This window comes from Serpula lacrymans, assembly GCF_000218685.1.
Source record: "Serpula lacrymans var. lacrymans S7.9 unplaced genomic scaffold SERLAscaffold_16, whole genome shotgun sequence".
Lineage (NCBI taxonomy): Eukaryota > Fungi > Basidiomycota > Agaricomycetes > Boletales > Serpulaceae > Serpula > Serpula lacrymans.
This window is the reverse complement of record NW_006763305.1, coordinates 824,809-838,492: the sequence shown is the minus strand read 5'-3', so window position 1 is coordinate 838,492 and position 13,684 is coordinate 824,809. Positions and strand designations below refer to the sequence as shown.

Here is a 13,684-nt window from a genome sequence, read left to right as displayed (position 1 = left end):
GCAACACTAGAAAGCGTATGAGGAGTTTCCGTGAAATGTAAGCTTTGCATCTGTGCGCGCAGACTGGCTAGTACTTACCTGCAATAGCTTTCATGGGTTTTCTCAGATATAAAGATATACGACGATCATACGAATGCCATGGTCGAGAAATATCTGGCAGCGTCACTGGCAAACGTTCTCACGCATGTCAATCGTTGTTACTGTGTTCACAGCATATTTGCAGTCGCAGTAACCAACGTTATGGGCCGGTGCTATATAGTCTGATAGAAATCGACATGCTGCAAACATGAAACCAGAACAGCACCTTCTACCACTCTACAACAATATAGCATCTATCTTTGCTACCTTCGCCTCCAGCCTCTTCGCCACTAATACTCCCAACGACCTCCCCCTCCCACCAGGCCCATCCACCCACTGGATTTGGTCAAAAAAGACCTTCTCCACATCCATGTAAGTATCCTGGTAGATAATGGTTATATTTACCCACCCCCAACATGTCTCCCAGCGCACCTTTCAAGGTCGCACAATGGACAAAACACTACGGGCCTGTCTTTTCGCTGCGTAGAGGTGGGGCCGTGTACGTTGTCATAGGCCGTCATCAGGTGTGTTTCACATCCTCGCGTCCTAATTTCCATATCATATTCGGTCTCACTGGCACTGGCAATGTGAATGTGCGTGCGTGTGTGGAATGTAGGCTGCGGTGGAAATCATGGAACGCGAAAGCGCGTCACTTGCTGATAGACCTTACTTTGTCTCTGCTGGAGAGACTCTCGAGAGCGGTATGAGAGTTCACGATATACACTCCGGTCCTACACTTAATAAACTACGCCGGTGAGTTTCACATTCAGCCTTAGCTTCCCACCCCCAGTTCTATTCACCAGCGTCCGGCTATCTTGTCTCTGTCCATCCATCATTACACCTTAAATGGTGTATACTACACGAATTCATGAAACTAGAGCCATGCACGACTTCTTCCAAGGCGATGCTATCGAGAACCACAAACATGCTCTATTCCAGGCTTCCGGAATCCTCATGTTCACTATCTCACTTGAACCGAATGAGCACCATAAACTTACTAGAAGGTGTGTTCCATTTCTCTCACTCTCTCACTCACTCTCTTTCTTCCCCTCCTGTCTCTCTTCTATCCCACCTGAGTTCCCCACCTAACTCCTCTCCAGCTACGCCACCACCCTAATCCACACTCTCGCCTACGCATACTGCACCTCCTCCTCCGGCCACGTCGCCGACATGCAAGCGACATTTGCCTCTCGCCTCCTTGAGCGCCTCCCCACTCTCCTCCAGCCTTCCCCTGGCTCTTGGAAAACGAGGTATGGGGGCTTGAGTAGACATGATGATAGAATGAATGTCAGTGGAAGTGTAGGAAGGGGCAAGACTAAGGGAAAGAAAATAAACCTCGAATCAAGCCTGAGAAAGACGTCGAACGCGAAAGTGGATGTGAATGCGAGTGTGAACTGTAGCACCTCAACCGAGGATGAGAGCACAATACATACCAGACCTGACCACGACCACGATTATATTTTTGATTACGGATACGGTAATGTGAGTTTGACCGCGTCAGAGCTGGAAGAGCTTCATAAGTGGCACGTAGAGGAGGGACAGTTTCATAAGTCGATGGTGGATTCAGTTAGAGGGAACTCGGTACGTATCTTGCGTGTCTTACTTTCAACATGTGTTCACTCGAGCTCTCGTTTCGTACAGCGAAGTAACACCGCTGCACCATGCTTTACCACCCATCTCCTCTCTCAACAATCCAACCCCGAAGACGGGCTGAGCGACGATGAGCTTGCGTGCCTCGTTGGGAGTATGTTTGGCGCTGGGGCTGACACGGTGAGTTTGTAGTTTCCTTGAGTGAAACCATGTATACTGGGGAGTGATAAAAGATACTAATTCAGCCCTCCTTTCCCATCTCCGACTGGACCCCATGAAAAATGAAAACTACTGAAAGATAGCGTCTGCCATCAGCATCATCATTATGGCAGCTGCCACGCATCCTTTGGCGCAGACGCATGTGCAAGAGGAACTTGATCGGGTCGTTGGGGATAAAAGAGGTGGGTATTTTTTTTGTCTTTGTGTGTTTATTGGCTTCCTGGGTCAGGCTCCAATTTCTAACAATCAACTGATATTTCCCCCATATTTTTCCCCATACGAAAAAAAAAATGATCTTCACTCGACGACAAAAGCCCCGACGTTTGACGATGAAAAGGCGCTCCCGATGACCATGGCGTTCATGCTCGAATCATTCCGATGGAGGCCTGTTACTGTCAGAGGTACATTCTCTCTCCTCTTCCTTTCGGTCCCCCTGAACACTCCCTAACACAATTCATCAACTGATCATCTCGACAGGCTACCCACACCGGGCTACAAAGGACATCATATGGAAGAAATATGTTATCCCCAAGGGTGCGATCGTCGTCGGAAATCATTGGTGAGTCTTTGTCTTACACTATCATGCTGCCCTGAGCACTAAGCCCAAATTTTGATGTCTAACAGGGCAATTGCACACGATCCAGACGTATTTCCAAAGCCAGATGACTTCAATCCGCTTCGGTGGCTCGACAAGGCAGGACGGCTCAGGGATGATATGAAGTTTTTCAATTACGGGTTTGGTCAGAGGTGGGCGTTTCTTGTTTTTTATGATTTTGACAATCCCTCGTTTCTTACAAACTCTCTAACGCGCGCACTTGCAATTTACACTCGTATCTCCTTCTTCATTTACATACGCTCCAATCCGTAAACAGAGCATGCCCAGGCCAAGACCTCGCCAACCACGCCCTCTTCATCGCCACCGCACATCTCCTCTGGGCTTTCCGTATTTCCGAGGACCCGAAGGACAAAATTGATACGATGAAGTTCACAGATAGTGTGAATTTGCATCCGGAACCGTTTGCGGCTGTGTTTCAGAAGAGGGGGGAGTGGCGGAAGGAGCTGTTAAGGTGGCTTCGTTGATATGGATAAGGTGAGATGATCTACCGCAGAAACCTTATGGGGGCAGTTGTATTGCTCTCTTTCTCGTCAGTCAATGCCAATTTATAAATGGTTGTATCGTAAAGTTCAAAGACCTTCGACAGGGCATCAGAATAGCCCATTCCTAGTCTTGGCACTTCCAACAGGATTATATGGCAAAGTGTTTAATTTATTTTGCGCATAACATTGATACAACCCTAATGCTTCCATATCCAAATGTTAAAATACAAGTTTAAATAGAAAAAACCACAAGGAGAAAAAACCCATAAACCTCGTACTTAAATAAACAGGCACCAAAAAGTTAAAACTCTCCGAGGTGTATTACGTGCTCCATGCAGTTAGCGTGTCTTGGTATCCATCAAGGTTGCTGCTGGCGGTGACGACACCGTTTTGAGCGACACTCAGCTGGTATGTCGAACCGATCGTCGAAACACTGTATACGCCAACACTTGCGGCGGAGGCAGAGTCAATGTTAAAGATCTGGGTTTGGCACGAGTTGCTAGTCAGGCAGGATTGGCCATAGTTCTGAAGAAATAGTTAGTCCCGCGTGTGTGCTTGCTAAATGAAGGGAGGAATGGACCTGAAAGAAGTTGTAAAATCCGGCACCTATTGATTATTAAATAGTAAATTAGCTAATGGGATGCAAGAGGAAAGAGGGGGGTGAAGAACGCACCGAACAACACGATATTTTGCGAAGTCTCAATGTACATTCCCCAGGCGGTATTAATTGAGCTGGAGAACGTGGGGTCATTGTACGCGCTGTCCGTGAAGAATGGTGCAGGTGCGGCGGGGGTGGGCTGGTAGTACGGCTAGAAAGACATTACTCGGTCAGAAATTGTACTGCTCGCAAGCACGGTACACAACTGACCGTCTCCGTTTGAGCGAACCCGATCCAGTGGTCCTGTGCGCCAGCCAGGTTGTATTGATAGAGGGCAGCGTGCTCAGCTAAAAGTACATAAATTAAGTATATTGTTTCCTAGCGTCCGTCAAAACTCAAAGCTCACATGCTACGGAGATGAGGTTAGCATTCACAGATATATCATCAAATGAGTCAGCGACTCACAAGTGCCAATCAACCAAACGGGACCCGCAGACTGGGAAAGGATCCCGCGACCAGTGAAGATGCTGGTCTGAGTGGATGTCGATGAGTCTAGATCATGATCGGCAGTCCACACCCACGTGCCCTACAATGATTTACCAGGTCAGGTACATATATAGGAATTAGGGAGGCGAAGTACCTCGAAGTATGCGCTAGATCCAGAAGTGAGATGTATACCGAGGAAAGCAGCTTGGCACGCAGCGTTCTCAGATCCCGCCGGACACTGGCCAGATTGCATGTTAGTACCGACAGCTGCGATACGATTGTTAGACCATTATTTTTGATTCCCGCTGAACGTGTAAATAGCATACCTCCACCAAGTCTATACGAATAAGTTATTAGCAACTGACAGGAAACTTGAGACAAAATGCACACACCTAAGATGTGTATCCCACATGCCAGCAGCACCCTGTTGACCAGAGGGATCATGGACGTTCCACTCTATCATAATAGCGCCAGGGGCTATTCCAACACACTATCTAAGCCCAAAAGTGTACGGTACAAGCAAATCACGCACCAGCACCAGCAGTGGAGAATATCATATCAGTAACCTCGAAAACACCCTGGGAGCCAGTGGTCCCAGCTTGGAACACGACCGTGGGGCTGTCCTGGTTCGAGAACGCGCTTCCTCCAGCGAGGATCACAGACCAAGCTTCGCCCACGATCTGGGCACCGGCAGGGACAGTGATGGTGTTGGTAACGTAGTATGTGCCGGCATCGAAGAAGATGATCTTGCATCCGGCATACTAATAAAGTAGTCAAAGAATTAGGCATCGTAGTACTTGGCATCGACGAGAACAGTCCATACCTCGTTAATGACGTTTTGGATGACGGTGGTATCGTCCGTATGACCGTCGCCCTTCGCACCCGAAGACTTCACGCTGACAAACTGGCTCGTCGCGTAAGCAGCATACTGTGGGTGAGTTTTCTGGAAAACTCTTCCCGAGCTATCAAGCAAGGAAGAAGCTTTGTTGGCAGCGGGAATATTTCCCTGGGTGAATGCGACGTTTCCGCTGGTGCCACTGAAGACGTTGCCTTGTCCCCAGGAAGCGATAGTCGTAGTCCCACCGTTCAGGACGACAGCACCGCCAGTGACGCCAACTGCAGTGGGAACATTGTTTAACTGGATGTTGTTCAAGACGAGGGAACCTGCAAGTTTTCCATTGCTGGCAACAGATGATTGGATGAAGATGGGGGTGTTGGTTACAACGGCGTCGATGATGGCTTCAGAGCCAACAGTCTTTGAGAAAATAAGCAAACCTTAATGATAAAATTTCGTGTAGACGTCACCTGATCTGCTTGAGATGTTCCACCAGTGGCCAAGGCAAAACCGACCTGTAATACAGTTGAATGGAATGCGAGAACATTATTCAGCATGGTGCTTACCTGGCAGTTGTTGATAGTGACACCTTGGAAAGTCCAGCCTAAAAGTACTATTAGCCACTGGATATCCGGGAATTCCATATTCAGATCACTGACCCCAATTCCAGATCCCAGAGACAGCTGCAGGCAAGAATAAGATAAACCACTCAAACTGCAAGCTCGATTTACTTACCAGTTTGAGCATTGTTGATCGTTAGATTACGAACAGTGAATTGCTGGTTACCGATCTGGATACCATATTGACCACCGTTGAAGACCAGGTCTGGCAGTGAAGCTCAAGAATACCGCTAAAATGGGGTGGAAGAACAAACATACCGTCCATAAAACCACCGCTTGTATTCAAAGAAGCATGATCAATCAAATGACAGCTCAAGTTGACTTCATTGCTGCTTACCTGCCGTTTTCCATAAACATGCCTGAGATGGAAAGTCAGCGTAACACAAGTAGAATTTGGGGAAATTTACCTTGATGCGAGTTTCCAGAGGCGGTGGACATCTCAACCACTATGTTCATCAAAGACGTGGCTTGAGAAACCTGCCAATGCAACCCGATAGCGGAAGTAGTTGCAGGCATTTGACGAAGGTCGATGACAAGATTCCTGATAGAGCGATAGCTGTGGAGGAAGGGGAACTGAGAAACACGATGGGTCAACTGTAATTTACGAGCTTACAAGTTGTCCTGGTTAGTGTACCACTGAGCGCCGTAACCGTTTGGAACGTAGGGATCCGCGTCTAAAACGACTTTGTAAGTGAATCACACGTGGACGTATAGGTGGAGGACTAACCGATGACTGCAAAACCCGAGAACCCTGAGCTGGCGAGAAGGGTTGGAGGATTTTTGGCGTCACCGATCATCTGGGTGTAATAGTACATGTCAATCGCTGAAGAGACGACATATGTTCTACAAACGGGAAGAATTTAGCAAAGACAAAGACAAACCCGGAATGTAGAGGCTGGGGCTCACCCAGAGGGAAAGTAAACGATAGCCGGCGTAAGACTGGCGAACACCGTTAGCAAGATGGAAATCAAAGTAGTAGAGGCACTTACGTCGATGACGCGCAGGATCCGCCTCCACAACGTCCTCCGCTCGACATTGCAGAACTAAGATATCGATGCATGAGCACTAAAATTATCGTACATTATGGTACAGACCGCGTACTTAATAGCAGCTGTGTCATCCGTGACACCATCACCTTTGGCACCAAAGTCCTTGACATTGCGGAAGACTTGATAGCTGCTGGGGTTTGAGTTGAATGCGGACGTTCCTTGGTGAGTGATGGTCTCCATCCAGAAAGGGTCTGAGGGAGACGCGGTCCCGCCTCCAAGAGGAGCCGAGCACGATGACCCGAGGCCAGATACTTGGGTAGTCAACCCAAGCACTGTGCTCAACAGGAGCAGATATATTTTTGAGAACATTATCTCTAGTTGAATAACAAACCAGTTCGAGAGGAAGATGAAGTGAATGCTTGCCACTGGAAATCAAGTGAAGGAACATGCTAAGCTTTATAGCCCCACAACTCAGGCAAATAGGCCCAGATGACTCCAGCAATGTACCCTTGTATATTGTCATCAAGGGCCCAGGGAAGAGTAAAAAGACAGCCCGTGATCGCAATTCCGCGTGATACGAGGGCTTCTTGATGGTGCAGGAGTCAAATAGTCGTCGAGAGTGCCTTGAAAAGACATGTATACAACACTTGGAAAACGAGAAATAAAAGCTCGATATAGCAGGATAAGACTGGCAGATGTGCGATTTAGCAAGTGTGCGCTGGCATCTACGCATCCACGTCAGAGCCACATAGCAGATGCCCGTCGATGACACCTTTTTCCCACTCAGAATCTGCATAAGATAATTACATGGTCAGCTGAAAGTTTTGAAAAGGTGCTGACCGTATATGCGCCAGACTAGGCGGTTCGAACGTCCTGGGCAACTCAAAAGAGCAATGATAAAGAGCTCACGGGCTACCCCTGGCGCATGCGATATACTGTGTTTACCACTGGATCCGGTACAGTGCTGAACGTAGCCCTCGTGCAGACTAAAGGACTCACATCTCAAGGAAGTTCAGGGCTAAGTTCCGACGAAGATCCGGCTTAGCAGTTATAGCGAACCCCCTGTGAGACCCTGGTACGAAAAACCAAGCAGAGAGAGATGAAAAGACCCGACGACGATCACATGAGCGGTTCTCTACTTGATAATGTCAGACGTTTCATGCCAATACGATGGAAACGTATACTCTGACCGCGTGTATACAAGAAACTGGAGGCGTTCCAATGGCGGGCGTAGTCGCCCCACGGTGGCCACCTTTGTTCTGGGCGATTGCCACGTCCGGCGTTAGGGCGTCGAACAGTCACATCGATACCATCTTTCGCCATAGATTTCAGAATCGAACATTGTCACAATTCAGGTCCTTGAACAAGATTTGGGAGACGATGACACCGAAAACGGAAGTTTTGACGTTGAGGCTATTTAGCTTCCATGCTGGGCTTGCCACGTAGTAAGGAACGCTTTCAGTTCCTCGAGTCCTTCAGCCTATTTCTTCTTGTCAATAAGCTTCGATAGCCTGGGACAACCATGCGACATTCCTCAGGTGACTGGCCACTTCATCACAGATATGAGTACCTGTGAGTGCTTTCGGTGCGAAGACGGCGTGAAAGGACAGAAAGAAAAAAGTGAATCAACGCATGACTGTCAAGTGAGTGCTCAGTACCAACAAGGCCTGATAAGCCTATCTTGCCGCGATTGTGGAATGGCCTGAGTGTGCGGTCCCAGGATGCCAGCGTGTCTGGACAGCCCCTGCGAATCAGCGCGATAAGATTTATAAAAGGTACCTAGGTAGTATACAAAAAACAAGTTAAAGAAGGCTTTTTTATATCACCGAAAGTCCTGGATGCGCGACGAGATACCATTCTAAACTTGAAGGGATAGTAGCCTGAGCCTGAGACGTCCGAGTCAGTGAGCGTGAGTATAATTTGAATACAATTCGAGAGACTACCACTGGCATGCACTGGCATGCCTCGAGCTTCTGCTCATCATATGTTTTTTTATATATTTTTATCTCTAGCTCAAACCACTGACAACTCGAAGATGCTGACCATAAACCAGATCTTGTCACTATATGTGAAGACTAACACACCATCACTGCTCATATCGCGAGTTCGTAGAAGATTGAATTTGTGTAACTTGGTAAACGATTTTTTCGATAAGAACAATGCATGATAGTCTGGCACGAACATAGAAAAGAAAGTATAGCCCTACACCCAACACCAAGCAAAGGTAATGGCGCACTCTATGAATACTAAAGTATTCCGAACAAGACCGCTTAATGACTGAAAAATATTCAGAAATCCGATATCCAATCCCTACATAGATGGAACACAATTTCACTTCCTCAGCACATGAGGATCGACTGCTGGAGACTTGACTAATGACTTCCACAGCTGGCGCCACGATATTGGATTACCCTAAATTAAATTTCATGCCCGTTCAGCTCAGCATTTACTACCGGAGGCAAAGGCAATTTGTACAAACCTCATTCCGGTTCATCAAACAAAACGTTCCCTCTGTCCCCCTATAGTTGAATCTCTCCAGTTCAACCCATCCTTTAAACATAATCTTTCTCCGGTCATATCCACCAACAATCAGTTTGAGAATTTCACCTCTTCCATCCGAATTGGCATTTTCAGGAGGTGCGTCTTTGTATTTCACGCCTAAGGAGTCCAAACTTTCTTTGATCAGATTAATCAGTAGGCCCGGTCCGAGAGAAGCGTAGAAGCGGGTTAGTTGAGGTGTATATCGGCGGCCTGATTGAGTTTGTGACTGCGTGAATATCATGAGTGTGAGAATCATGTGTTGGAGGCAAAAGATTCAGTACATACAAAAAGAAGCAAAGATTGAGTGAATTGAGATTGATATGTTGCTGATAGCATCATTTCGTCTCCATCTGCATCTTGGTTGCCCCTGTGCATACTTAAAATAAGCACCTCCGACTCATGTAACCAGGACCTTACCTCGGATTAGCAGATTCTGGTATTGCATACCCCAGATCTCCAGATACACGTAAGTTCTGAGTGAGTTCTTCGGCGAGAGCAATTACTCCACGCTGTGCAAGCTGACTTGGTCTATAATGTGTGTGAGCGGGATTTATGGTTCCGTGTAGAAATGGTGCCAGTACCTTGTGCACCATGGATGCTGATAGACATCCGGAAGGGTCATTCTACTTGCGGGATCAATAGTAAGCAGTCCACAAATGAGTGCTTTGAGTACAAGGCGAACAGAAAGTGCATATGAGCGACGAATCGGTTTTAGGCACGGATAAAGACATACATAAAGATGTCTCGCTAAACCGATTCCATGGTGCTTCATCAAATATCTTGCCAGAAAGATAACGACAATATTCGGGACTGCGTTTTGTTGGTTCGTCCCAGGGTGTATCTATTTGGTGTTAGTAGAAGAAACACTAGAAAACGAAGACTAATAACGCACTTCCCCCAAGGAGAGTGAACAGTATCACACCCATGCCCCATGCATCGATCGGTTCAGCTTGATAAGGCTTGTCGATATTGAGCTGTTGACCAGATATGATTACATTATTAAAGGGTCGAGAGGTCCTCACAGTACCAAATGACCTACCTCAGGCGCTATATATGGTAAACTGCCACACCGTTCACTCAGAGTACGCGTTTTCCCCGATTCTTTCAGCTTGTACACTGCAGAGAGACCAAAATCGGAGATCTTGAGTGTACCAGCTGCATCTAAAAGTAGGTTTTCGGGCTTAAGATCTCGATGGCATACTCCTTGGCTGTGGATGTAATCCTGACGGTGATCGATTCTTTGAATACAGAGGATTTCAAGAGCGACAAAATAAATGAAACATACCATGCCATCTACCAACTGACTGAAGTAATAGTGAGCTACATCTTCCCCAACCCCAACATCAGGGGCTGAACAGTGTAATCAGTCGATCATGCTTCCTAGGAGATGTAAACACTCCCTCACCTATTTTATCAAATAGATCCCCACCAGCTGCCAACTCCAGTAACATATAAATTCCAGGAAAATAATGATGCTTGTACTTCAGCTCTACGACGACAGCGTTGATGAACTCGAGCACGTTTCTGTGTTTGAGCGCGGCATGTACTTTCATCTCCTTGTCAATAATCTTGCGATCTTTCTCACTTGTTTGCTCGGTAAGGGAGATGACTTTACAGGCGGCCACCTCGTGGTTTTCTATGTGTACTGCGCGGAATACACTATGTATTCAATGTCAGATGTTTGACGTGGAAGTTGCGAGATAGGGAAGGTGCAGAACCGATGTATATAGAGGTTCCCAACAGTGCAGTTGCCGCCAGCCAACACTCTTCGGAGAACTGCCACCAGTAACCATGATGTTGAGCTCACCTCGAGAACCCACCACCTCCAATTTTCTGAATAAGCTCATAACCTACAACACGAGTCGAGTTTTCATAATCAGGATTCGAGTGCCAACGCGACTAACCACGACTTACCGACAACTTTGGGGTACTTCATGACTTCCAGCCGACAAAACCCTAATATCCAAAATGGTGTGCGTATAGCATGCAAAGGTGGTCTTTGGTCTTTGTGGATGATCCTTGATGAGGCCACCTATGGGCCGCCAGGCCTGTTAGCGATCACAAAGACAATGCAGGTCACGTCAGGTGAATTTTGGTGACGAAACACGCCGTGACTGCATCACGTGATCGTGACGTTCATCAATTCTCTCAGGTTAATAAGTCGCGCGAGTTTGACTTGACTCGAACTCAATGCTTGACCTGACTCGCGTTATAAATTACATAGCGAGCGTGAGGACGCACAGGTTTGAAAGGATGTGTTTTGACCCAATATGACCTTTCATACAGACCAATCGGAAGGGAGTTATTATCCCTCTCAATATAATCAATACTAAACTAGATAGAAACAACTACTAACAACTACTACATATCTACAATGTGCAAGCTTCAAGTTTCTTCGATACCTAAACGTACTTTGCCTTCACGGACTCTGCAAATTCTTCGACGGTGCCGAACTTGACCCCAAATTTCACGAGACGAGGATCAGGGATCTCCACACCATTTATTGACCCTATCTCACATTCCATGTCGAACTGGCCCACAACATCAGTTTCGTTGCACCTGCAGAACTATTATTATCAAAGGAAACTCACCATTTCATCCAACACTGGCAACCCCGTCTTTGGACCCGTTACATATTTGACTGGCACGCCAAACACTGACGCAAGTTCCAAAGCCACGTCAGGTTAGCCAAGTAGCCACGATACGCATTTAATGTTTATACGAACCTCTTTCCAGCGTTCCAGCAAACTCAGCGAAGGTCGTCTTCTCTGAAACAACATAGAATGTTTTCCCAGATATTTCAGCTAGATGGGATTCATAGTTCTGGAAAAGAGCCAATACAGATGGTCCAAGATCGTGACCAACCCACGACAAGTAGACGTCGGATTCTTCCTTCATCACTGGTAACGTTAACTCGTATCCGGATGGAGACTTGCGAAGAGCCTGAAGCCTTACAAGACAAATATCAGTTATTTACTGCGAAAAGGCCAACGTGAAACATATACTGAGACTAACTTCCATAGATTTTCTGCGAAGCAACCTGATTGCAAGATTGATGTCAAAAAGAATTCATTCGCGCTCAAAGATCAAGAAATTTGCTTACCCATGTGAAGAGAAGCATTAGAAAGTCCAGATTGCTTCAGATAATCTTCGACCGTAGCTTTATCTGAGAATATTCAATACGCTGGCTAGGAAGAGTGAAACATGGCACGCACTATCAAAGTGAATAACATTGGGATATTTCCCACCGGAAAGCTTGGTGCAGCTAGGTAAGGAACTGGTACGAGTTATAATAATCAGACAGCCGAGCAGGTTGGGATCCACGCCGAAATGAAGAGCTAACCTCCAAACGAAAAAGCGGATGCCAGCTTCCTTTGCAGCATCGACCAACGCTTTGCCAATTTTGGCTTCAGTATCAGGAGCTCCTGCAAGGACTGCTGGATCCGCGTAGTTCGTCACCTGTATATCAATATTAGGGATATGAAAAATAGCAGAAACAAATGGCCTTACGCCAAAGACACATTCACAACCTGAAAGACCTCTCTTGATGGATTCAGTGTCGAAAAGGTCTGCTTCTACAACTTCAACGCCGAGACTTTTCAGAGATTGTGCCACATCAGACGAGGCATTCCTTGTGATCGCACGAGGCTTGAATGTTTTATCAGCAAGAAGTGCGTCAACGACCGAAGCACCTATTTGTATATCATCAACGAAGCACACGGTGGTTGTAAAGCCGGCAGGGAGCACCCCACAATCAAATAATGCTCACCTTGAGTGCCAGTTGCGCCAAAAACAGCTACGATACGTTCAGTCATCTTCATGATTTGTGTGGGGGTTAATTGTTGTTTACAGCGCTGGCTACTTAAAAGAAGTGGGAACTCCCTGCTATGCATTACGATAGCTGTGGTACTCCAGAGGGGACTATACCTATACCTGTGTTACAGTTATCAGAAAGCGCTCGCAGCGCTATGATCATGCACGAGCGGTGACTTCGATTTGATCCCCGGCATCATCCTCGAAGACCATAGACCTCGTAGGACAGCCTACACTGACATATGGAATATGCCCCAGGTACACTCTTCATATTGTTCCACTCGTCTTCTCTCCAATGTTGCAGTTGTTGGAGGGCAGCAACATAACTCTCGTGGCTGGTAGATAGAGACAGATGGATGGGCGCTCATGAGTCCAACTCGATCATCCTTCTGCCATCAGCGCTAGGTTGGTTCCGACAAAACTTCCTGCTTCATCAAGAATAGCGTATCCACTTGTGGGACGTCGTCAACTCATGATCACGCTCAATGGTAAATACACTTACTTTCAGCGAATGGAATAGCGCGAAGTTCAACAGTATTTCGCCTGGCTATGAAAACTTTTTCCGCAAGGTGCTTGCAAAATGATGTAGGACCGGTAATCCAAACTGTTTGAAATTATCCTCAAGGGCACCCAAGTGATACCGAAGAGTGCTTCCTCGAGTTCAGCAGATTCAGAGTGACTAAGCACTTGAAAGTGCCATGTCATTTTCGATCAGGGTCCAGTGCACGGTGCATCATGCTAAGCCGGTCGCATCTTTCTCCTCATGGCTCTGGCGCTCGAGATCAAACAGCATCTTTCGCCGAAGATCATAAAGTTT

At 46.9% G+C, this 13,684-nt stretch overlaps 3 protein-coding genes across 3 annotated transcripts; 1 reads left to right on the top strand and 2 right to left on the bottom strand.

Moving 5' to 3' along the window:
* Positions 1-500: 500 nt before the first annotated feature.
* On the top strand, positions 501-2,952 carry SERLADRAFT_341303 (uncharacterized protein; the record flags this gene model as incomplete). The annotated part of the gene is made up of 11 exons (XM_007323760.1): positions 501-602; positions 695-831; positions 957-1,082; positions 1,179-1,369; positions 1,589-1,659; positions 1,720-1,848; positions 1,967-2,069; positions 2,202-2,288; positions 2,365-2,446; positions 2,512-2,634; positions 2,760-2,952. Coding segments are annotated over 11 exons (1,344 nt in total), but the record flags the coding sequence as incomplete, so codon positions are not given.
* Positions 2,831-6,882, bottom strand: SERLADRAFT_363993 (glycoside hydrolase family 55 protein; the record flags this gene model as incomplete). Its single annotated transcript, XM_007323759.1, has 21 exons — positions 2,831-3,510; positions 3,566-3,591; positions 3,659-3,794; positions 3,854-3,930; positions 4,049-4,169; positions 4,224-4,336; positions 4,460-4,546; positions 4,602-4,830; positions 4,893-5,324; positions 5,375-5,419; positions 5,471-5,508; positions 5,564-5,587; positions 5,640-5,729; positions 5,783-5,799; positions 5,862-5,883; positions 5,932-6,080; positions 6,138-6,198; positions 6,252-6,367; positions 6,431-6,463; positions 6,514-6,567; positions 6,626-6,882. The coding sequence occupies 21 exons, from the start codon at positions 6,880-6,882 to the stop codon at positions 3,307-3,309; spliced, it is 2,331 nt and encodes a 776-aa protein (XP_007323821.1).
* Positions 6,883-8,625: 1,743 nt separating this feature from the next.
* On the bottom strand, positions 8,626-10,990 carry SERLADRAFT_453634 (uncharacterized protein; the record flags this gene model as incomplete). The annotated part of the gene is made up of 12 exons (XM_007323758.1): positions 8,626-8,925; positions 8,993-9,280; positions 9,340-9,421; positions 9,472-9,582; positions 9,636-9,717; positions 9,788-9,895; positions 9,947-10,028; positions 10,094-10,276; positions 10,340-10,404; positions 10,460-10,713; positions 10,862-10,904; positions 10,969-10,990. 12 exons carry the CDS (start codon positions 10,988-10,990, stop codon positions 8,845-8,847), a joined length of 1,401 nt encoding a protein of 466 aa, XP_007323820.1.
* Positions 10,991-13,684: the final 2,694 nt, after the last annotated feature.